This window comes from Solanum dulcamara, chromosome 5, assembly GCF_947179165.1.
Source record: "Solanum dulcamara chromosome 5, daSolDulc1.2, whole genome shotgun sequence".
In the NCBI taxonomy this organism is placed as follows: Eukaryota; Viridiplantae; Streptophyta; class Magnoliopsida; order Solanales; family Solanaceae; genus Solanum; species Solanum dulcamara.
Genome location: NC_077241.1, coordinates 76,375,165 through 76,401,820, shown reverse-complemented (window position 1 = coordinate 76,401,820; position 26,656 = coordinate 76,375,165). Strand labels below are relative to the sequence as shown.

General features: G+C 33.1%; 3 protein-coding genes across 3 annotated transcripts; 1 reads left to right on the top strand and 2 right to left on the bottom strand.

Annotated features, from left to right (window-relative positions):
* Positions 1-54: 54 nt before the first annotated feature.
* On the bottom strand, positions 55-3,617 carry LOC129889934 (probable LRR receptor-like serine/threonine-protein kinase At1g12460). Its single transcript, XM_055965411.1, has 2 exons — positions 1,834-3,617; positions 55-1,749 (listed from the first exon to the last, which is right to left on the bottom strand). The coding sequence occupies exons 1-2, from the start codon at positions 2,997-2,999 to the stop codon at positions 267-269; spliced, it is 2,649 nt and encodes an 882-aa protein (XP_055821386.1). The 5' UTR covers positions 3,000-3,617; the 3' UTR covers positions 55-266.
* Positions 3,618-16,182: 12,565 nt separating this feature from the next.
* On the top strand, positions 16,183-17,657 carry LOC129888556 (probable inactive ATP-dependent zinc metalloprotease FTSHI 2, chloroplastic). The gene has a single exon (XM_055963514.1). It carries the CDS (start codon positions 17,206-17,208, stop codon positions 17,560-17,562), a length of 357 nt encoding a protein of 118 aa, XP_055819489.1. The 5' UTR covers positions 16,183-17,205; the 3' UTR covers positions 17,563-17,657.
* Positions 17,658-21,359: 3,702 nt separating this feature from the next.
* LOC129888555 (protein DETOXIFICATION 56-like) lies at positions 21,360-23,245 on the bottom strand. Its single transcript, XM_055963513.1, has one exon. The coding sequence runs from the start codon at positions 23,123-23,125 to the stop codon at positions 21,683-21,685; it is 1,443 nt and encodes a 480-aa protein (XP_055819488.1). The 5' UTR covers positions 23,126-23,245; the 3' UTR covers positions 21,360-21,682.
* Positions 23,246-26,656: the final 3,411 nt, after the last annotated feature.

Here is a 26,656-nt window from a genome sequence, read left to right as displayed (position 1 = left end):
AGAGGAAATTCTTATCCACTTAATGGTAACAGTAAAGGGACAGCAATATTGTAATGGTTATAAATTGTCAAGCTGTATATGAGACATCAAAAATGCATTGGCATCTTTCAGGAAAAGAATGGCTTTATTGTAAACTTACAATGATCAATTGATTAAAAGAATAACAAATCAAATACAAAAGAATCTTCTCTTTGTACCAAAAGCTGTCACCTCCTAATCACTCTTATTCCAAATTCAAGAATACCAAGGGCTCTACTGATTCTTTACTATGATCCCAAGCCATTCCTGATGGACTCAAGAACCTGCACTACCTCAGCCATGCTAGGTCTCCTTGAAGGTAGTTCAGAAGTACAAATCAAGCCTAACTTCATTACCTGAATCAGCTCATTTTCTGCAAAGCCCCTCAAACTTCTATCAAAACAGTCCGAAGCAGCACCCCTTTCTATCAATCCTCTAACATATTCACACAAGACCACCACTTCATTAGCTACTGGGCTCTCCACTGGTTTCCTCCCAGTAACCAACTCCAGCAGAATCACCCCGAAACTGTAAACGTCACATTTATCACTTAGTCTCAGACTTTGTGCCAACTCTGGCGCAACGTAACCAACTGCATTGTGAAACTTGGTTAGTCCATAGTTATCCAGCAGGGGAAGGAACCTACTCAGGCCATAATCAGTCAATTTGGCTTCATAGTTTGTGTCCAGGAGTATATTAGTGGACTTGACATTAAGATGAAGGACTGGAGGTTTGCAATCATGGTGAAGATATGCGAGCGCTCGAGCTGTTCCAACTGCTATCTGAAACCTTCTTGGCCAATTCAATTCTGGGTTACCAGCACCAGTGCTGGTTCCAGGATAACTAAGTCCATGTAAATTATCATATAGGTTTCCATTCGGAACAAACTCGGATAATATCAACTGCATGCTAGAGGACCAGTAGTACCCTTGTAAAGCCACAAGATTGGAGTGCTGAAGGGTCCCTAACCGGCCAATTTCATGCTCGAATTCATCTTGATTTCTGATTTGTCCCAATGTCTCGAGCTTTTTCACTGCAATTGATACACCACCTTCAAAGGAAGTTCTGTAAACTGATCCAATTGTCCCCCCACCAATCAAAGACTCCTTATCTAGCAAGGCTTTTGTGCCAGCCTCCCAGTCCTCATATTTTGAAGGCAAAGTCTTGCTGAAAAGAACCAACTTTCCTATAATGACATTTGAATCTGTTGAAGCCAGTGGCGTGCTCTCTACCACGAATGCTTCATCTTCTCTCCTCCTTCTCCGTCGAGACTTCATATTGATGATGGTTATCAAACAAACGCCAGTAAGGATTACTGCAGCAGCGACAATAGCAACAATAGCCGAGACACTCAATTTTGGTTTCCCTTTTGCAGGAGTAGTGCCATTGGCAGAGCATGAAACTTCTAAAGGATCACCACAAAGACCACTATTATGAAAAAAGGCAGAGGGTCCAAACTTCTTGATGCTCTCAATTGAGGGAATAGCACCGGATAGAAGGTTGTAAGATACATTAAAATGAGTTAAATTTTGCAAATCCCCAAGACCAACAGGGATTGACCCAGCCAGCAGATTTTGTGACAAATCCAAAAAGTGCAAGTTAGACAAATTTCCAATGGTTGATGGAATACTTTCATTCAGTTGGTTATGATGTAAGTCAAGATATACAAGGTTTGACAAGTTGTACAGGTTTTGTGGTATTTCTCCTACTAAAAGATTCCCAGATAGATCCCTGCAGCAAATATTAGACTTTTCAATTCCAGTTCAAAGCAATGATGAAATAAAACAAATTAAACTGAGATACTAATATACTCACAGTTGAAGAAGAAGTTTGCAGTTGCTTATCTCATATGGGATTTCACCAAATAGGGTGAGACTATGGAGGTCCAAAACTGCAAGCCATTCGATACTACCAAGTTCGGCTGGGATTGTCCCACCTAACAAATTATTACCCAATCGAATAACGGAAAGGCTTTTCAAATCTGCAAGCTCAGTAGGGATACTTCCATTAATTCTGTTATATGCCATGTCCAAGTACTTCAACGCGCTGCATTTCGCGATGCTCAAGGGAATTTCACCAAAAAAGTTATTCCTTGAAACATCCAACACTTCCAGTTTCTGACTACAAGTCCCAGAGTTAACAATCTCCCCTTCAAAACCATTACTTGAAACATTGAAATATGTAAGATTCACCAGCTCAAGAACCCCCAAAGGAGCCAAACCAGAGAACTTATTGCTACCAAGATCCAAAAGCTCCAATCTTTGACATGGAGAAACCTGATCTTGAACAAGTCCTGATAGTGCATTGCTCCTCACAGACAAGTACACTAATCCTGGAATGTCACAAATTTGTGAAGGTAAACTTCCACTAAGACCATTAAAGGACAAGTTTATCCCTTCAAGATTCTGACAGTTTCCAATTGATGCTGGAATTGGACCTGAAAGATTGTTATGGGACAAGGAAATGAACCTTGTTTTGTTACAATTCATAAACAAAGACACAGGAATTTCACCACTGTACACATTTCTTGACAAATCAAGGAACCTTATATTGGGTAAATCCCCAAGAAATTCAGGAATTGACCCTGAAAAAGCATTGGAGCTGAAGTTAATCTTCCACAATGAATCAATCTCTCCATACTCTGCAGGAATATTGCCAGTGAATTGGTTCCCAAACAAAGTGAGGATGCGTAGAGACTTAAGTTCTGCCAAAGCAGGGGAGAGAACCCCACCAAGACTAGTGTTCCATAACACAATCTTTTCCACATTTCCAGCAGAATTGCAGAAAACACCACTGAAGTCTACGCAAGGGGTTCTATTAGGATCCCAAGAAGCTAAACTATTAAAAGGGTCACTAGAAATGTTACCCTTGAATTGAAGCAGGATCTCCTTTTCAGTGATGGGAGAGACCAATTCCAATTCAAGCAAACAAAAACACCAAGCAAGAACAAGAGAATGAACAAATGTACCTAATTTTCTCATGTTCCCCAGCACAAACACTCAAGCATTATCATTGCTGGATCCAGTCTTGGAAGTTCTTGATCTCTACTTCTCCAGAAACCCTTTTGCCTTTTCTCAAATAGGGTTCAATTATCAAAAATACAAGATTTCGATCTTGACTAAACAGGAGCATTTTTATTGCTTAGTATCTGCTTAAAACAAGAAAGAAATTAAAGTGCATTTATGGGTATAGCTTAAAATTCTATGATTTGGTACTCTTTTCTTGGAGGAAACAATAAAGTTTGGAACTTTGGGTATTTTGTATATCTGGGTTGGTGTTAAGAGTTACTAACCCTAAATTCTATAATTTTGCAGAATTTCAAGAAAGATGAAGATTCCAAGAAAGTTGGCTTAAGAAGAGAGAACCCCAAGACAAAAAAAAATGAATTTTTGGAGCTGCTATTAGTCTGGCTGGCAATGACATGCAAAATAGAGTAGAAAGGGTAGTACTAAACTAGTGGAATGCAAGGAGAAAATGCCTGGCTTTGCTGGAAAAGTTTGCTGGTCTGCCAGTTTTTTAATAGAGAAACTGCTTAAATATTTTGACGGTTGTCTCCACATGGTCGTCTTCCTCCTTTTAACCGCACTCATGAACCAAGATTTTGGGTGAGTTTTACCGTTTTAACTGACTTTAATATTTTAAATTTTAAGTATATGTGTATATCAAAAAGTAAGACATATACATACAATAAGGTCATATGAATAGTGTCTTATGACTGTATACAAGATCACTCGAACTAACTGACTTTAAATTTTTAATTCACTTAGGTTTTTCCTCCAAAAATGTCCTCGATTTCGTGTGAGGTTCTTCACAAGTAAAGTATATGTATAAAAAGTCACACCAAATCGTGTCTTAAAATGTATACAAGATTACACAAATTGTTGACATGTAAATATCTAATCATTCAAAAGTAATATATTTTTAAAGGGTACAATACATGTGCAACAACATTTTTGAAGAGTTCGAATTATAATACCTAACATCACCTCAACTTACACTGTCACCACCCTCTCATGTTCTTTGATCATAATTTTGATGGATTAATTTAGGAAAGAAGTTAGTAGTATATACTTAATTGGTTTCTTTTTAGTGATAACAAACAAAAGGAGAAGCCAATTTGTAATGTGTCATGGTTTTGTGAGGTTTCACTATCATATGGTAGGGTCTGTTGCAAGAACAGAAGCATTTATTCTATTCACCAACCAAGGCACCATTACTATCACTACTCACCAGACACTCTCTTCTTATAGACAGATAGGTACCTAAAAGATCAATCAAACGAAAGAAAAAAATTTAGGTTGAATTGAATGAGTCTTTATAAAAGTTTTTTTCTTCTTTTACCCCTTTTTGCAGGGGGTGGGGTATTTGAAGTTACTGTGGTTAGTCAAGATTAATGCAATCTGTTCACCAAGATAGTTTTTTCCCTTTTTTGGTCATTATTTTGTGCTACTTTTATCACTTCCCTTTTTTATTTTATTTATAATGATATGATATTATAGTAAGTTTAGGCTCATCTCTATTATTTCATTATATACTTAACTAGCTTTTTATAGTAGATTTTGAAAATTTATCTTTAAATATTTATTTGATTATAAAATTTGATTAGATTTTAAAAATTTGATCGTCAGATATTTTCTAGTTCTCAAAGACTAGCTCATAGAGCTAGTTTTTGGGACTTCCACAATTCCACCTCCACTCACAGAACTTCAAGTTTCAAAAATCACAATTTCAAAAACTTAATTTTTTCAATTTTCAACTTCAAAATCTATAATTGTGTTTTAATCTATCTGACATAATTTAAATTAACACAAAATAAGAAAAAAATAAAAACTTTTAAAATTTGTGATTTAAATATAAAAATAATAATATTTATATACATATAAAACTTTCGAACTTTATAATCTTAAAAATGTTATTATATTTGTGCGATTATAAAAAAAATTAATTAAAACTAAAATAAAAATAATATAGAAGGTCAAAAGACATACAAAGCACTTGGACAAAATATAAAAAGTCAACTTCTAAAAGAAACAAATGCACAAAATCAAACACACACGACACACCCCACCCCCAACACACACAAGTGTGAAAATCCCCCTTATAAGAATCATTGACCCAATAATATTTCACCAAGGATGGGTTCTAACATTATTTCAGTTCAGACCTATGTGTACATATTCAAGAATCTGTTTTTAAAAATATAATGAGATTATATTTATTCTAAAATAATTTCCTATAATTTCTAGATTTGTCTCTTGATAGGACAAAAAGAATAATACAAATGATAAAAGCAAATGTTTTTTCATGCTCAACAATCAAGACCACATAGAGGAGAAAGATATATGAAGCAACCTCAAAGAAAGTTTGTATATTTAAACAATACTCCATCCGTCTCAAAATATTTATTATCTTTATTAAATATTTATTTTGACATCTCAATTCGGTACAAAAAATAAATATTTAATAAAAAAGAAACTATATCTTAATATATATATAAATAAGAATAAAATAATAAAACATTCTTTCTAATTAATTTTTTTTAAGGAGCATATAAATAAAAAAACACTACAAATATTTTGAAATAAACCATGATCATTTGGTTCTCTTGGATATAATTTTGATAATATAGGCTTTAAAAGGTCATGATAAAGTTCATTCCAAAAAAGAGAAAAGTTAATATTTTTGGGGACCAAAGTAGAGTTACTTCTCTTATAATTAGGTGAAGAGGCTTGTATTTTCTCTATTACTCATAAAGTTTTGTGAAAGAAATTAAAAGAGATGGTCCACTTTTGTTTTTTTCTTAAGTTCCTTTCATTTGTCATTTTTAAATGCAAAAATTGTTCCAAGAGTAGTTGTACTTATCATTAAACAATTAACGGTGGATGTAGCTGTGAGTGTAACTATACCAGAGAACAGAATGGACCAAAATGAATTTCCTTCCTATACTTTATGGATCACTGTGCCATTGAAAGGCAGTTTAATAAGCACAATAAAAGATCGCACCCCAAAAAAATATAATATAAATAGATAATTTTTAATAGAAATATTAATATTCATTTTTCAAAAACTATATATCTGAAGATAATCTTTAATTTACTTGAAAGTTTTCTCCTAACCCCTAATTATGCATTACAAACTCTACATTACTGATTCACACACTATAATTTATGTTTATCTTTTTTGAACATATAAATAAAATTATAGTAATAAAATACTATAACAATAATAATAACATATTCTATGAAGTTCGCGAAAAGTGAGATATAAGCGAACAACATTACCCCTATCTTCTGAGGGATAATGTTATTTTCAATAGATAAAAAAGATATTTGAAAAATAATAATATGGAATAATAGTAATAAAATATTGAATGTGTTAAATATATGAATATTCTTTTTTTTAATAAAAAGTTAGGTGATTGGTGCTTATAAATGAGTGCCAGTTGGAAATTGCTGAACACCATAGGGGGTAGATTTGCGGCCAATGATTTTTCTCCAATAATATTAATATTAATGTCACACATATTTTTTATATTAATAAATAAATAACATATTAAAAGATGTATATTCTAAATTGTCAATTTCTTTTGGCAATGAATGAGTTTGCAATAAATGTAAATAAAAGCATATAGAGACATATTAACAAACACTGCTCTAAAGGAATTTAAGTATTTAACAACAATAACTATCTATAGACCCATCAATTTTAAAGAAGATTAATTGGAGTCAATTCGATTTATTTATATTTTCATACGAAATGGACAACCATTATGTGGAAAGATCATGATTTAAATAGTAATTTTAATATATAAACTTCCTTTGGCCATGACTGGCCATTCAAAACTAGACTAATTTCATCGAATATCTGCTACCTCCCATCAATATAAATATCGAATAATTTTACCCTCTAGGCTTTAAATGAAGTTTCAACACCTAGTTATTTCTTCCATGAACACTATTTTAATATATGATTTTTTCTCTTTTAGGTCATGTAAAATCATGGTATAAAATATTTGACGTACGTATTTAGAATGAAAGAGTTTTGAAGCAATCAAGATTTTTTTTCTATGATAGGAAAAGAATTGACTACTCACCTACTATATATTACGTGAGCATTCACGTTTGCTTAAATATATATATATGGTAGGGTGAAATATAATTTGAAATAGTGTAATCTCTTATAAATATTTTCATTTTTAGTGGAGGATTATATGCACATAATGAAATTTTTACTACTATTACAGAGACCATAAGTAACGTAAAAACTTTTAAATCTAACACAATTAGTAAAGTGGTTTAAGTTACTCACGTATTAGGAAATTACAAATTTAAATAAAGTAATTTAGAATAATACGCAATTGGAAATAAATTTTATTTGCTCACATACTTATAAGAAAGTTGTTCCTTTCTCACACATTAGAACCCAAAAAATGGAACAACATCTTTGTTACGTTAAGTAGTACACAATAATTTGTGAAATTTAATAATCACTATTGTTTGGTAATAAAAAAAAGAATGGTCATTTATAGTTTTGGAGTTTTCTCTACATGCCCCTCCCCTCAAAGCTCTTTTAGTTTCTTGATTTTCATGGTTGGAATTGATGTTTGTAGTCTAACTCCTATATCAACACATTCATCTAAATTTAGACGTGTATGTTAGGATCAAAACTATTAGGTGTTATGCAAAATTTTGAATGACTTATGATCGATACAACTCTACACAAAATACATTTTTTAAAAACATGAAAGTAAGAATATTTAACACTTTCACTGCATGGGGAGGACCACACCCCTTTCATATTTCATTTTCATTCCATATAAGAATATCGGTAATAAAAGCCACAAGAGATATATAAATAAATTTAAATATAAGAGATTATATTTTTGTATGATTGATCATTTTCTTTTATAAAATAATATATATATATATATATACTCCATCTCAACGGCTTCATTTAGTATTAATGAACTAGTGCATGTGAATTGTACCAAGACCATTTGAAAAAGAAAATGATCATCATCTACCTAGAGTTCAGATGAATTCAATAATTTTTAATTAGTGGTTGATAATCCATTAAATTTGTAAATAGTTAATATCGAACCTAGCTTGTAATTAAAACACAAGATATGAATTCGATATACAATTCAAGAACACTAAATTATAAAATCTCAAATTTTGACTTTGCCTCTAACTCGAGCAAGATTCTTAAGAATAATCCCATCCACCTAAATACAGTGGCACGTGGATTTAAAGCTTTGTGTGTGTGTGTTGTGTGGGGGTACGGGGCATTCTTAAGAACCCAGTAACTTTTTGCGCAGATTGCATATTATATTGAGAAATCTATTAAATATATATAAAAAAATATGTTGGGAATATTCTAGTAATGAAACAACCTCTTGTCCAATGACAAAAATACAACCCACTTAAGCTTTAATGTCCTCCTTGATGGGTTTTTTATTTCTCTAAAGATTTATAAATTTTAAATTCTGAGTACTCTCTGTCTAAATAGCAGGACAATGAAACAGAAAAGTCAAGATAACAAGTGAACATTAATTGAGACGATAATCAAATTAATGTCACTTCAACACAAGAAAGAAGTCATTAAAATTACAAATAGTAATAATTAGCTTTGACTGATCATGATGTCCCAAAATCTTGGTACACATATTATGTAACATTATTATAAATATTCCAGCAGAAAGTGTTTCAGTGAAGAAGCTGCGTACAAAGCAGGGAACTTTTGGTCATCATCATCATTTTCAGAAGACAACAAGATTAGTTAATAAACACTTACAACCCCACCGCAATTTTGGTTTAAAAGTACCAGTAATCACATGGTTCCTTCATTTAGCTCTACATAATAGCCCTTGCTAGGCTTGGGAAATTTAACAATAACAAATATCCCATAGAACCTTAAAATATGTGCTGATAAAAAGCATTTTGATATTGGGAACCTTTTTCAGCGTCCACATTAAAGTATCTGTGACGAAAAAAAAAATTGCCATTTTGTCTAGTTGGTAGACGAGAAAAGTTGTTTTGATCGTTGAAATGACATCATATTATGGCCAGAGGTATAAAAACAAATGAAATCCCTCATAAAAGTTAGTAAAGCCTATATGTTAGGTACCCAAGTTCAGGAATGTTTTGTCATTGACCACGCTCTAACAATCTCCTTTTGATCAAATTAAAAATCTCATGAGAAAACGCGTTATACTATGATCTAAGATTTTATAAATGTTAGATGATAGTTTAAAATTTTATAAATGTTAGACGATCATCTAACATTTTGTGAGTCGTAAGAATATATTTGTATAATTTTTAAAAGGCATAATACATAAATATGTCTTTTAATTTGACCTCATTTTTACATTTATGTCCTTCAACTTTGGGAGTGCACAAATAGACACTTAAACTTGCACAAAATTGAACAAGTAGACACACGTGTCCTACGTGACATAATACACGTAGGACGCCACATAGGACACAAAATTGCCATATAGGATGTCATGTATGACGAATGTGTCTATTTATTCAAGTTTTGAATAGTTAAAGTTTCTGCACTAATAAAGTTTGAGGTAATATTTATGTAACAAAATTTAAATAATAGTCTAAAAAGGAATACATACTAAATGAGCCTCAATATTAAGCAACGAGGATGGGTAACAGAGAAGGCCTAGATTGTTATTCAGGCCCAGCAAAAAAAGGAGTTGTGATTACAAAAGATCATCAATCTAGTCCAATATTAAGCAAGTGCAAATTTTGATTATCTATGAAAGAAGGCTTATTGATTATACAAAGGCAGAATCTTGATTATCTATGAAAGAAGGCTTATTAATTTTACAAAGGCGGAATGACCTTGAGATTTTTGTATTTAATTTTATTTGTCAATTGAATTTTTATACTCACGACTTTACTAACTATACCATTAAAATTATTAAAACACAATATTTTAAACACTTCTGATCATTCATAGAACTTATATGGCATTAATATCGCTGAGTTAGAAAAATGTTTGAATGCACATGCTTTAAAGTGAGTGGGTATTTTTTTTATATTAAAAAATATTAAAAAAAATATTAAAACAAAAAAGAGAAAAATCAACCTTCAGCCCCACCCCTTCACCCGCAACTTTCTTCTTCCTTCGGCCTCCACCTCCACCCCCACCCTCTCTTTCTTCCTTGAAACAACCCGCCACCCACCCCACTCCCTTCTTCTTCTTCTTCATGCCCGCCCCCCACCCTTCACCTCAGCCAACCAAATCTTTTATCTCAAAATTCCATTTTAGTTTCTTTAATTTTGAAATTCAAATTCTTTTTGCATGAATCTTGGTCAATTTACACACTTATGAAATCTAGATTTTTGAATTTTATTGGTAAAAGAATGAAGTTTAGATAATCTTGAAATCTTGAGAGTCAAAAATAAAAAATATTTATAGGAATAGAAGGTGAAAATAAGGGATAAGATTGAAAAATTCACCTTCACCTCTTAGTTGTATGTAGTGTTTTTTCTCAAATAAAGTAAAATTTTTTAACTCAAACATTTCTTTTGTTCCAAACCAAGACCACCCACAGCCCTTCTGCCACACTCTCATCAATTTCATGAGTATTTTTTAAATCTTGTATGGGTTATTGTGAAGAGTAATGGTGTATATTGAAAAGTTAAAAAGCTTCACGAAGAAGCTCGAAGAACAACAAATGGGTTTTGTGAATTGATAAAATTAATTCAAAATTGTGATGAAAATTTATTGAGTTTGTGTTGGTGAACTTTTAGTCTAAGAAAATTCAAGTATAATAGGAAGAATTAGACCAATTTGACATGCATTTAGTGTTCAATTATGAGCAAATATGAAGAACATGATATTGAAAATTTCCAGAATGAGCAAACTTATTATTATTATTTTTTTAATATTGAATTTTCTATGTGGCATTAAAAATGACATGAAATTCTACAAAATTACATGAAATTCCATGTGTAAGTAGTTGTGCTACGCGCACATACATCGAATGAGAAAGAGGTTTAAAATATTGCATTTTAGTGAGCTTAAAGATTCAGTTGGTAAAATTGTGAGTCTTAGAGTCTAACTGACAAATGAAGCTAAGTATAAGAGTCTCTCAGGTCATTCCGGCTCATACAAATAGTAGAATTAAAATAACAAGTGTAATTTTTGAAATTCAATCAACTAAAATTGACTACTTTAGTTCAACCTGTTGAACATTAAAACTTCTACAGGACGACAAACTTAAAATAACAAAAAATAGTCATAAAAAATGTTTTAAAATGTAAATGCTAAAGTATTTTTTATTGCAACAACAAAAAAAAAATCCATTTTTCTATAGGCGGAGCATGGTTCAGATGCTTACGCTAGATGGAATACCCTTAATAGTTTTAACTTTTATAATATCCATAGTTGGGGTTTATCATTTTTTTTTGTGATCGTAAGTAGTAAGTCGTAACAATCACTTCAGTGGAAAGAACAGAAAATGTGCTTCAATTTTTGCAATTACATATTCAAAAAGTGGTCACCCAATGATATTTTTTCAGTGGGCCTTCATTATTGGTCCATCAAATGAAGCCCAAAAGAAAGCCTTCCCAACTTCTTTGGTCTTATTACAGGCGATCTGACCCGTCATCATATCTATTTGGTGTCTTTTTCCTCTCTCCACTCTTCATTCATAAATTTGCCGACATTAACCGGTGATCTCGGTGTAATTAATTACTACAATATTCTTTGTTGCAGATACTAATTGGTGATTTTGGTGTATATTTTTGTATAATTGTTTGATGCCAAAAATTCTCACTCCTAAAGAGTGTCTTTCTTTTGATTCTCTCTACAATGTAATCACCCCGTCAAGATCAATTTTGTTTAATCAAAAAATAAACAGAAAATAATCAACACAATGTATTTTTTGGGACAGTTTTCTAAGTTTTCATTGACCTGAATTAAAACTAAGTTGAAAACTATTACAGTCTAATAATGAAAATAGAAAATGGATAGAGACTAGTTAGGATTCCATTGATGTACTGCTAACCTGATAGAAAAAGAAAGAGAAGGGAGTTAGAGGAGGAACATAAGAAGAAACAGAAGGAGATGAAAAGAGAATTTGGACGAGAGGATATTTAGAAGAGGTGAGAAAAATACCATTTTTCACGTATCTGACTCTCTCATGTCATGGTGGTTATAACAGTGATAACTATCCTGATGTCGTGGTTGAATCCTTGCCCTTACTATTCATTAAACTGATTTCAATCTCAGCCGCTCAATTTAAAAGAAATGAAATTAACCCCTTTCTTTTTTAACTCGACTTCGACTCTCTACAACTACACTTATTTATTCTTTTATATTGGATTTCTCACATCATAAGAATCCAGTTCCCATGAAATTATCCTTAACCTCAAGGATCAACAATCAAACCTCGAAAACTTTACCTTAAGGAACTGGTAGTCCTCCCAAGTTGCATCTTCTGGAGTAAGATTAGACCATTGCACCAGTACCTTCACAACAACAACATTATTTCTCTTAACCTGTTGTCTCTGAAGAATAGCCACTGGCTTAACCTGAAATTGACCATCTTCTCCAGTAATAGGCAAAATAGTCTGAACTAATACTTTGTCACCCAACTTTTTCTTGAGAAGTGATACATGGAACACCGGGTGAATCTTAGAATTAGAAGGGAATTCCAACTTGTAAGCTATAGTACCAATCTTAGCAATCACTCTATAGGGTCCATAATACTTGGAGCTCAGTTTTAAATGTGTCCTCAAAGCAACAAAAGATTGTCGGTATGGTTGTATTTGAGATAGAATAAGTCATTCACCTGAAATTCTCTTTCTGATTTCTTCTTGTTTGCATAGAACTTCATCTTTTCCTGCGCTTTACTGAGGTTATCCTTCAATAGTTGAAGCCATTGTTGACACCTAAGGTGGAGAATAACCATATAAAGCTTCAAAAGGTGTACATTGTAGACTAGGGTGAAAATTCATGTTGTACCACTATTCAGTTGCAGGCAACAAGTGACTCCATTGAGTAGGTTTGTTGGCAGTCACACACCTCAAATATTTCTCCAAACATCTATTTACTCGCTTTGTTTGGCCATCACTTTGAGGGTGATATGTAGTACTATAGTGCAGTTGTGTACCCAACAGCTTAAACAAGGACTACCAAAAGTTGCTCAAAAAATTCTCTCTATCAGTAACAATAGACTCGAGAACTCCATGCAAGCAGTGTATCCTTTCCCAAAACACATCAGCTATAGTGACAGCAATATAAGGATGTAAAAGTGAAATGAAGTGAGCATACTTGGTCATCCTATTCACCACTACTAGTATGATCTCCTTATTTTTAGACTATAGTAACCCCTCAATGAAATCTATACTAATATAACTCCAAGCTTGATTAAGGATCAATAGAGGTTGTAAAAGCCCAAGGTAGGGCACATTCTCATCTTTGTTCCTCTGACACACATCAAAAGAAGCTACAAATTGTATCACCATGCTTTCATATTTGGCCAGTGAATACATGAGATAGTCTTTTTAAGGTTTCCAACTGACCTGAGTGGCATCCTAAAAGGGAATCATGAAATTTACTGATCAGTTAGGAGCCTGAGGTCCCCATTACCTCCTATATACACCTTTCTTTTAAAAAAATAAATAAAAATGCCATAGACTAGGACCTTGCTGTCCTACAGTAGTCTGAGCTAGCAAATCTCAAGTTTAACTATCACCCTCATAGCTATTGGTCACCTCTTGCATCCATATTGGAATGGTGGTACTGATTGTCACTAACTGACCAGTCTTTTGCATCAATATCATCTACACCCTCTTTTTGCCTAGAAAGGGCATCCGTAACCCTATTTTCAGCACCCCTTTTATATTGTACTTTATAGTCTAACCCTATTAATTTTGTTAGGGCCTTCTGTTGGATAGATGAAGCGACTCTTTGCTCCATAAGCTATTTTAAGCTATAATGGCCAGTTCTAACCACAAAATGCTTGAATTGGAGGTAATGTCTCCATTTATCTACTACATTCAAAAGGGCCATATACTCTTTCTCATAGATAGACTTTCCCATATGTTTAAGTGCTAAAACTTTAGTAAAGTAAGCTATAGTTCTGTCTTTTTGCACGAGAACAACACCAATACCCCCATAACTCGCATCAGTTTCAACAATAAATTCTTAAGTATAATCAGGTAAGGCTAACACTGAAGTAGATGACATTGCAGTTTTAAGAGCATTAAAAGCTGATTCTGGCTCTGTACTCCACTGGAATGCTTCCTTCTTAAGTAATCAGTTAGGGGTCTGTAGATAGTACCATAGTGAGCCACGTATTTTCAGTAATAACCTGTCAAACCCAAAAAACCTCTAAGAGCCTTGACTGAGCGTGGCCTAGGCCAGTCCACCATGGCCTGAATCTTGTTTGGGTCAGTAGCTACTCCTTCTTTGGTGATGATATGACCCAAGTACTCTATCGTTGACTGACCAAATGTGCATTTGGATCATTTTGCAAACAAGGAACGCTCACTCAATGTCTTAAAAACAGTTAACAAATGTTGCACATGATCTTCAAGTGAGAGACTGTAAATGAGAATATCATCAAAAAATACCAAGACAAACCTCTTGATATAAGGATGAGACACTTGGTTCATCAAAGCTTGAAATGTGACGGGCATTTGTCAACCCAAAGGGCATAACTCAAAAATCATATTTTCCCAAACGAGTCGTAAATCCAGTCTTATACACATCCTCAGTCTTCATCATAATTTGATGATATTCAGCTCTTAAATCATCCTTGGAAAACATCACATGCCTATGCAACTCATCTAGCAAATCTTCCATAATGGGAATTGGATACTTGTCTTTAATAGTGATATCATTCAATCCTCGATAATTGACACAAAATCTCCATGTTCCATTCTTTTTTTTACCAATAAGGCCGGGGAAGAGAAAGGGGACTGACTTGGCTTGATAATTTCATTATTTAACATCTCTTTGACTTGTCTTTCCAACTCATTTTTTTGGAAATATTTGTATCTATAAGGCCTTAAGCTTATTGGGCTGGACCCAGGCTTCAAATTAATCTTGTGATCTAAAGATCTGATAGGAGGTAAGGACTTAGGTTCAGAGAATACATCAATAAATTGGTCTAATACTTGTAGTATAACCTTCGGTTCTTGATCCTGATCTGCTGCATTGTTCATCATGAATGGATGGGCAAATAAAACATTTCCCTTAGGCGGAGGAACAGGCACAACTTGATGCATGGGTTGCCTGTAGTCCTGTACAGAAAATGTTAACAATCCACCACTCGGTTGTTGCTCAACAGGAGCCCTTTCCAATGTAGTAGGCCGATCTAATATTAGTTCAAGTGTACCTTGGATCCCAATCTAGGTGTTGCAAACATCCTGCTGATTAGTCAACAAATCAGTTAACTGCTCATCATGATCATGGGCGGAGCTACCCTTGACCAAAAGGTGTCAAGCGACACTTCTTCGTCGGAAAATTACATTATATATATAGGTCAAAATTTGGTTTAATAAATATATATATATATAAGTATTAACACCTCTTAACACAAATTGAAGGTTTAGTGTAGTGGTTACAGGGTTGCAAAAGTTACTTGAGGTTGTGTTGTACCCTGCTAGCAACATTTATTTTTTTACTTTATATTTTGACACCCCTTAATAAATTTTCTGGCTTCGCCACTGATCATGACGAGCAAGTTTCTCATCAAACAATTTCATACGACTACCCTCAGCCATTTTCAAGCCCATAGGTCGTAGGATCGAAGGCTCTAATACCAATTGTCAAGGTCATTCTTGTTTAATCACAAAATAAAAAGAATATAATCAACAAAATATATTTTTGGGATAGTTTTCTAAGTTTTCATTGAACTGAATTAAAACTAAGTTGAAAACTATTACAGTCTAATAATGAAAATAGAAAATGGATAGGGACTAGTCAGGATTCCATTGATGTACTGCTAACCTGATAGAAGAAGAAAGAGAAGGGAGTTAGAGGAGGAAGACAAGAACAAACAGTAGGAGATGAGAAGAGAATCTGAGCGAGAGAGAATTTAGAAGAGGTGAGAAAAATATCACTTTTCACGTATCCCACTCTCCTATGTCAGGGTGGTTATAACAGTGATAACTGCCCTGATGTCTGGTTTAATCCTCGCCCTTGCTATTCATTAAACTGATTTCAATCTCAACTGCTCAATTTACAAGAAACGAAATTAGCCTCTCTTCCTTAACTCGTCTTCGACTCTCTACAACTACGCTCATTTATTCTTCTATACTGGACTTCTTAGATCATAACACACTCTCAACCTTTTATTCAAAATTCTCTTTTTAATCTTATGGGCATTCTCAATATTCCATTTTTGCCTTATTTTCCCCAAATTAACAAAATCCATTATCAAAAAACTACAACTCCGCTAATCATTTCCTGCAATTCTAATAACCCCAGAACTGAGGAAGACAAGAAAGTTAGGATAAGCCAATTGGGGTTACTTAATCTTTCTGTTACACTCAGTGTAATATCAACTTTACTTGCACAACCCGCAAATGCAGCAAAAGTGTCTGAACAGAGGTGTTTGACGAAAAAAATTGAAGCTTCAACACCATAAGAGTTGAAAAAATGGCCACAAGGTCTTCCAACTGTGAGCAATAGGATACCTTATACAGAAATATTGGATTTGAGAAGTGGAGCGAAACTTAAGCATATAATTAAACCACCTAATGTTGGGTTAAAGCAAAGGCCAGAGGTAGTTTTAGCTTTTTTAGATGATTCTAAGCTTGTTAAAATTCTGTTACCTTCTGTTGAGAGTGATCCAAGATTTTGGGCTGAATGGGATGAGTTAAAAGTTGATGGATTTTGTGTGTGAGTCTCTTCACCACCATTGAAAAAACCTGAGCTTCCTTCGTCTTATTTGGGGTTCTTGTCAAAGATTCCAGCTTGATTTTTTTTTTGTGAAGGCCAAGCCATAGTCGAAAAAGGCCTTGGAGTTGAAGAGGGCGAGAGAAGAATTAAAAAGAAGGCAAAAGCAGGAGTTGGAGAAGATGCGAAACGAGAGAGAGGATGAAGAAGGCAATGAAAATGCAGAAGAAATTGAAAGAGAGGAAAAGAAAAGGAGAGTTAAAAAGAATGAGGTATGAGGAGTCCTTACGTTAAGCGAGTAGAAGTTCTCAGGATATGGCAAAAGTGTGGGAAAACTTAGCTAGTGATTCAAATGTTGCCACTGGTCTTGGTTTGATTTTCTTCTACATATTTTATAGAACTGTTGTATTTAGTTATAGGAGGCAGAAAAAGGATTATGAGGATAGGTTGAAGATAGAGAGAGCAGATGATGAGAAGAAAAGGAAGATGATGGAATTGGAGAGGGAAATGGAAGGGATTAAGGGTGTTGATCATGACGAAGAAGAAGGAAGGAAAGGGGAGGAAAATCCTTATATGAAGATGGCTATGCAATTTATAAAGTCAGGTGCTCGTGTTCACAAAGCACGCAATAAGAAACGTCCCCAGTATTTAGATAGAGGTGTCAATGTTTAGTTCTTTGATATTGCTGGTCTTGGAAAAATTAGGGAGAAGCTTGAGGAAAATTTCAAACTATTGCAGGGAGATGAATTGCAGGCGAAGAGTCAAAATATCAGGTTAGACATAAGCAGATATTTCAAACTTTAGTATTGAAAATCTGATGCAACAAGATATGATAGTGTATATGTAATGAAACTAAGAAGTGAAGGTATTTCAAATTTCTACTCATGTATTGCTTCATTGTCTATTGGTCTTACTTAACATATAAACAATTCAGAAAACGCGATCACCTCCTGCTTTTAAAGCCACTGCCACTCAGATGTCAAAGAAAACAATTATAGATTATAGGCATCTTTAACTTTTGACACTTCATTTTGATACAGCCGACAGTCACTATTGGATCACATCACTGTTCAACTAGCACCATGTGCTGCTGATGAGCTGTGGTACGGAGAGCACTAGGTAAGATATGCAGAAACTTTAAATTTTAGTTTTGCATCATTTGTCACCTAGAATTTAAGTAGCTTGAAAAAGATCCATGCTGCTTTTGTTGGAACCCTAAAGATTATTCTAATAGGTATCATGAAGTAAATCCATAGCCATTTGGACAGACACAAATCTCATGCCTAACATGGAATAGACATACAAACATAAATATGCACAAGACACATTGCATGTAGTTTTGGAATAAATTTATTGATAAATTATGTAATTGGCCCAATTAACTCGGAAGACAGATTTCATATGCTAATTTGTGACACTGATACATTATTATCATAGCCTGATTAAAGTATGATATGATTGGCTGTTCTTTTATTTTTCTGCTCTAATTCGAACACATCGGAGCATGTGTTTTAATCATGTTTACTAAGTATTTTAAACATGTCATCCAGAGGATTTTTACTCTTTGCATTTCAGCTTTGAAAGTCTCAGAGGATACTATATATGAAAAAGACCTCTGAACAGCTGCCAAATGTCTGTTACTAGTATCAGAGATGCGTGAGATTAACATATGAATTATTTGACCCGTCTATGTAAATGTGTGGGCAGGTGTTCCTTCGTGTGTACTTAATGTGTATAATGTTAACACATGACTTGCATACATCCTTTTATAAGTTTCCATGCATTAGTTATTTGGATCTCTATCCATACCCCCACTCTTATCCTTTCCTAGTCAAGTGTTACCATAATATCTTAATCTAGGACTTTGAATAATAGAAGCGAACACAATATTTGTATCAAACTGTAACGTAGAAAGTTAATATGCATTTTCATGACATAAGCTCCATTTGGATGATAATTCGTCACTAATACATATAAAATATTTCAGTTCAGTACAATATGGGCTGAGACTGCAGATAATGTGAGGTCGGCTGCTGTGACTTTTGTTCTTGGTGGTCTATCTTATTAACATTATGGTTTGGCTGACTTCTGGGTGACAGATAGGATAAATGTAAGATTTCTGTAGAAATCTATACCACCTAACGATTTTAAGAACCAGGTTCTTGAACGAGTAATACCAACGTAAACAGTAAACACAAGACACAAAATTTATTATGGAAAACCTCCTTGCTCAAGGGAAGAAAAACCACAATCTATACCTCGTAGGATTTCCACCAAACTTCACTAACCTTCAAAGAGCGGTTTTAGATTACAATTCAATAATCAAGGAACTAACTCAAGTAGCTAAACTCTAACGATTAACTATAATCGCAAATCAAACTCTCCAAGAAGTCAAACCCACTTCTTGTTACAATCCTCACTTTCTACCTTAGAAAATTATAACTCAATAATATTCCTAAGTAGAGTTCAAACACATGAATTAACTTTCAGAAAGAAAACCTAATTCTAGTTCTTCTTTCTTCGATGTTTTTGTTAGAATATATGGTAATATATTCTGACAGATTTGTAACAAATTGTATATATTTAGTTTCCATATATAGATAGTTAGTTTCCTTTTGTAAAGCATGATGCCAAAAGGGAGGAAGGGAAGCATGAGCTAATAAAGTACGAACAATGTTATTAATCGTACAGATTTGTCTTTCGGCTTTTCCATTTTGAGGGGACGTGTGAGGACAAGACAAACGAAACGACAGACCATTGATTTTACAGAAGTCCCAAAAAGGTCCATTATCAAATTCCTTGTCATTATCACATTGTATATTCTTAATATCCCGTTCAAAGTGAGTTCGAATAAATGTCTTGAAATTTAAAAATGTGGAAAAGGTTTGTGATTTGTGTGATAAAGGAAATGTCCACAAGAATTTAGAATAATCATCCATAAACAAGAAATTCGATTTTAAGATTTGCAAAGCCAAGAAATCCTTTGTGCGACCTTTTCGTTTTATAGCATTGGTTTTGGAAGACCTAGTTGAGTCCTACAAGGAAAGTACAACTTTAATTTTATTGTTTTTCCTTATAGGAGTCCTATTGTGTCGTCTTTCTTTATTTCTGCATTTTTTACTCGTATAAGGATTTGTCCAGTTTCACGCGTCTGCCTACTGCACCATTCAATAAGTGAACCTGGTTCTCGTAACCTGGTTCTCATTTGTCATTATCAAAACCTGCTTGAGTGTTGTTAACAATTTCACTATCTGCACACTTCACTTTTGTTATTTTACCATTTTTCCTTCTCCATTCATCAAGGTTTTTAAGGTATTTTTTAGCAAAAGTATATTTTTTCCCCTTCCAGAAGTACGAATACTTCATTTGGTATGCCACTGCTAGAGTTTCAAATATGCATCTAAAATTGAAAAATATATTTTGCGTGCCACCTGAATTCCAAAATATATTTTGCTTGTCAAGACATTGACTCCGAGGCACTTCGGATATTACATATGTGCTATGAACGTGCAAAAGAGGTATCAGTGGAACTCATTCCTCCTCTCTGCTCCATTATCTAAGTGGGAAAAAAAATGAAGATAGTATAGGTTTTCAGTAATGCAATGTTGAAATAACTGTTCAGATCCTTCATCAAAATCGGAACCTTGTGGATGCAGTCGTCTATATACTAGTTGAGATAAAAAGTCTTACTAAGGAGGAATTCTTTAAATTAGTTGTGCTCCATGGGTCCCTTCAATCAATGCCTCCCAGTGTAGTTGATCTCAGGTCTGCTAAACGCTTGGAAATCCACGATATGCAGAGGGAAACTGTTTCTCAAGGAAGAAATTGAGCAAGGTATTTAGGATTATGATATGATCATTACATAACCATAAGTTGCTGTGCTCTTTTAGTTTTCTCCTGGAAACATGCTCGAACTCAAAAAAACATTTACCCGTTTCCTCTGCAGCTTTTTGGCTACTGGGGCTCGAGTCTGCTTTGCAGGTTACGACTTCATTTGGTCTAATTTTGTCTTGAAGATCCTATTGAAGTGGTACACTTGTGGAGGGAGAATTCTGCGATACCTGAGATTGGATAGAGTAGAGAGTGCAAGAGCTCTCTGAATGGATTTTGAACCTTTCAAGCCCAAAGGAATATGTGGTTTAAACATGCAATAATATTTGTATAGGTATACAAATTTTGAACCTTGTAACCTTAAACATTTGTGCGATTATAAAAGTTTCTCATTAAAGGTAAAATGAGAAGGAGAAAGTTAATAGTTTCTAAATTTAGAAGTATCATTCTACTTAGAACATACTAACAACAAAGTGTGTCACATAAATCCAGAATGGATGGAGTAGTCATAACGTGCGCTATCGACCAGTTTTTTTATATATAATTATTAACGATGGGTATATTTTTCGAATATCATATATACACAGTTTTTATGCAAAATAAGGTATAAAAAATATCATTATATCAAGAAAACATAGTAGAACAAAGCTTAATTATTAGATTGCACAAGATTATGTAATGAATCATTTGGAACATAAACTTTACTCATTAAATTACAGAAGACTAGAAGTATACTAACAGTTGGTATTTTCTTCTGAATTGATTCTCCTGCACATTGTTGTGTCATAACAATACTTGTAGGCTGATGCTAATTCAGGAGTAAGAATAAACATTTTTTTTTACATATGTATACATAGTTCGAGTTGAAAGGAACGTGTTCAGTTGAACCAACCTACTGAACCTATCCTAGATCCGCCTCTGGCATAGTCATGAGTTGTACTCTGTAACAACTTGTGAAGTTTTAATTTCTCTCATCCTCTTCAGCGATTTCTTCAAGGTTACAAGAAAGTAGTTGTGCTTTCTTAGCTTCTTGAACCCAATCAATCCTAGCAATAAACACCAACAACAAGGACAAACAACAAGCTACACCAACCACAAACCCTGTCAACAATCCAGTTAAACCAAGATGAATCTTGAAAGCCAAAATCACACCTAATGGCAATGCCAAGAGATAAAATCCAAAAATATTTGCATATGTCCCTAGCCATGGCCTAGCTGTTCCTCGAACGATACCTCCACAAACTGCTAAAGGGAAATTAACCACTTCAAGTAATGCCATTATCAACATAATCTTCTTGACACCACTTATTATCTCTTTATCATGGCTAAACAATGGCCCCCAGATGCCCCTCGCCCCTGCCATAACAGAACCACCAAGAAAACCTGAGACAATACTCATAGCTAACGAAACATAGGCTGCACGATAAGCAGGGCCAGGACTGTCTGCACCAAGCTCATTAGACACACGAATAGATGCACACGTTGCTAACGAAAGCATAACAGAGAAAAGCAAATAATCAAAGTTCAACACAATGGCTATAATCCCAATTGCTTGTTTAGCATTTGGTAAATGTCCTGTTAACAAAACCAAGATTTCATAACACCACCATTCTAGGCAAGTAGTAAGACAACATGGACCACATAATTTGAGTAACCGTATCCAATCGCGATATCCTTGTTCCCACCATCCTCCTTCTTTCCATTTCCCACCCTTTCTATTCTCCGCGATCACAACATATATAGCCAACAAAATCATGATCAAGAAGTTTGTTATCCAATTTGACATTGAAACTCCTATAATCCCTTTAGTTCTTGAAAGTAACATAGTTATTGGTACATGACAAACAACTGCTAAAGTTGAGCTCAACATAATTGGGATTGTAACATTTTGTGTACTTAAATAAGCCTTTAAAGGGCATAAAAAAGAAGTGATAACCAAATCAGGGAGGAGATAAATTAGATAAGTTTTGGCTACACTTGAAATATCTTCTTGTTGGCCAAAGTGAATTAGGATCTTATCAACATTTAGCCACAAGAAAGAAATAGGCAAGCTCATTAATAGTAAAAACAAAGTAGTCATCACAAGTGTCTTGTGAAGAAGTTTATAATTTTTAGCCCCAAAAGCTTGTCCACAAATTGGCTCCATGGCACCACAAAGACCATTCAAGACCGAAAATCCGGTTACATTTGCAAACGTAAAACCAAGTGTACCTCCAGCTAAATAAAGATCTCCAAGCCTACCAAGAAATGCAGTTGTAATGGCTGTTTTTGCAAACCATGTGAAGTTCATAGCTATCAAAGGAAGTAATATTCCTCTTTGCAATTTTAGCTCTGAAAGTGCATTTTGCATTAATCTTGAATATACTGGCCATTTTTGTGTCACATTTTCTGGTGAAGGTGGCATATTTTTTTTGTGTGTGTATTCTCAGTTTCAGGTTCTTCTTATCTTATAGTAATAACAATTGATGGCTCAATTAGTAAAGAAGAATGATAATGTGCATGAGGGGCATGATTAGTATCGTGAAGTGTTTGTTTTTCTCTAAAAGATGACACAAATAAATGACCCTTTTTGTAACGGCCAATTAGGTAAAAAAGCCAATCGGTGAGGACTTTTAAGTTTTGTGAACTGTTTCTAAGTTAAATTATTTTTTATACCGTCACGTTAAGTTAACCTATAATAGGAGGAGATAACACTTCATCACAATAACAACATATAAAATATAATTTCACAAGTAAATCTGAGAAGGATTGTATGTACATAAATTTTATTCTTACCTTAACAAATAAAAAAGTTATTTTTGATAGACGTCATGGACTCAAGAAAATATCATGAGTGGGCAAAATACTAGACAAGACATGACAAAGCATATTCTGAAAAAAAAGAGATAGTAACTACAACAAAATAAGACGATAATGAAATACAAGGAACAATAAATAGTACTATAACAGAAATCGAAGAAACAAGAAATTACAAGAGTAATACTACGACTATTAGTATGGACGGTAAGTGAGACATCACTCAACTACCTGCTAACCTCCTATCATAAATTGTGTCTTTTATAATTTTTTATCTAAAATCATGTCCTCGATAAGCTGAAGTTGCATCATGTCCTATTTAATCATCTCTCCTCAGTACAAGTCTGATATAATAAACTAAAAGAATCGAGCAACTACCTATTATGGTTGGTTAATTTGCATTAATAATGTAAAAGCCACTTAATTATCAGTATATATAACTTAAATTCAGTAGAAAAAAGAATTTGGTAAATTCAGATTAATTTCATTCTGAGTATTTTTTTAATGTATTATATTGTAATACTCCACTGCTTATAGTGGGAGATGAGAATGCAAAAGCAAATCAATTATATGTTAGAAAGATGCTGATTGAAAGAAGATAAAACATAGCTTAAATATTTTTATGAAAAACTAATTGCGTTGCTAAAAGGACTTACGGATTCGACAAAATTCAGCAGTTTTGACGTTAATATAATCTTGTAAAATTACTTAATATATATAAAATAATTTATCAAAAACCTAATAAATTTAGAACGCATAGCTGAATATTACATATATTTAATCTTGATAAGTATGAAAATATGTAGTAATATATTCTATTGGTACACGTAAAATTACGCTTGTGCTTTAATTGTAGTGACCACTTTTTCATTGATTATTGAGATAAGCGTTAAAAGTAATTATCTACGTTTTTTGAATTTCATATCTAAATTATTAGAAGTGTGAATTTTATATCTAAATTATCATTTATTTGTTTGAAACACACACCTTAATACACTTTCTCTACTCTCTCAATTTTTTAAAAAAACCTTGTCACATGACATTCCATATGGATAAAATATTCCACTTTAAAAAAAATTAGATAAACTATTAATATTAGTTAAAAGTTAAAGATTAAAGTATTTTTATCCCTAAAAGAAGATTATTTTTTTAAAAAATAAATTTAAAATATTTTGCTCACACACTCCACCACCTCTCCCCTCTCCCCTCCCCCCTCCCCCCTCCACAATCCTCATCCTGTTATTTTTTTAAAATTTCTTTTATAAAATATTTTTAAAAAATTCATACTTGACCCCTTCCCATCACTCCTTCCTAAAAAATATTTTTATTTTTACTTTTAAAAAAATTAAATTATACTCACTTCATCTAACCCTCTGCTCTTAATTTATATTTTTTTATATATTTTTTCTCATTTTGTGTTAGATATGTACATATACATTTAGGAAAATATTTTTTCCTACTTGCGTACCGAATATAAAAGAAATAAAAAAATTTATTTTAAGAAAAGTATTGCGGCAAGTAAAAAATACTTTTCTAAAATCACAAATATATCTAACACAAAACGAGAAAAAAAAATTAAAGTGGAGAATTAGGTAGGGCGGGGTAGGATTTTTTAATAAATAAATAAATAAAATATCTAAATTATTATTTGAGGGGGCAAATGAAGTAAGAATTTTTTTCAAAAATTTTATAAAAGAAATTTAATAAATAAAAATAAAACTAAAAAATTGGGGGGGGGGGGGATATGGTTAGAGAAAGTGGTGGAGTGAGGTAAGAAAAATATTTATATTTTATTTTATAATTTTTTTTGGACGAGAGATAGGAATATTTTAATCTTAATTTTAACTAATTCTATTTTAATTTTTGTTAAGATGTAATGTTTTATCCATGTGGAGTGTAATGTGATAAAAAAATTTAAATAAAAGAGACATTGTAGTACACAGTACACACACCATGGGAGTGGAATAAAAGAGAGAGGTGCAAACTAATAAGTGATAATATAGGTATGAAACTCACACTTCCAGTAATTTAGATATAAAATTCAAAAAAGAAAAATAGTTCAATGTGTTTTTTACACTTATCTCTTGATTATTTAGTCCATTATTAAGAGATAAAGTTTTTTCCTACAAGCTTTGAATTCTATTCTCCACCATAAATTTTCTACAGGAAAAGAAAGAGATAAAACTTGGTAAAATAGTACACTCTTTTTGTCGAATTCAGAATTTAAGCGTTTGCTAATTTTTAGTACGGACACATAATAGAAATGGGAACATATGATAAGATATTAATTGTTCGAATAAGAATTAGCATATGATGCCAATAAATTCTTGGTTTTTCCCTCAATACTTGGAAACTTTGCCTCAATAAATTCTTGGTTTTTCCAAACAAGATTTTTTTTTTAAAAAAAAAAACAAACAAGTATAGAATACTTTAATGTGTTGGAATATGCCATTATATTCTAATGTAAATTTTCTAAAAGATTTTTATGTCCTGTGTGACTTATGATAATATGAAAAATAGCTATTACTGATTAAATTATATTCCTAATATAAAAGATTTTTTTACATTATCATGTATTGAAACTTTTTTGGAAATTATAGCAATTATGATAACATCCTCCCCTACCGAAAAGAAGAAAAAGAGAGAGAAAATTGACTAAAATGGATTGTGATGTAATGGTGAGACTGTTTCATTTTTAATTAGAGGTTTTGGGTTCAAGCCTTGAGTATGATTTTTTTTTTATTGGGAGCATCATCCCCGAATGAGACTCCAATATGGACTCCGAACACTCCAATAATGTTGTCTAAATTGTAATGTTCCTCCTTAATTTAGAGGGGAATTCACTTATTCATGTTATTTATTCTTTGATTATTTTTGAGTTCTTCAAAATTGGACCTTCAATCAAATTCTATAAAGGAAAACATAATTATTATGACGATTCTTTCTTTTAATGACCAATATATGTATATATATTTTTTCTAAATAAAAATAGCAGATATTGGTCCATAGAACCTATAAATCAACGACGCGTAGCTTGAATAAATGAGATAGATGCATTTCATTCATATAGCAAAATCTATATATATTGCACCATCAAGAAACATCACATCAAATAGTCAAGCTAAATGCTAAAAAAGAA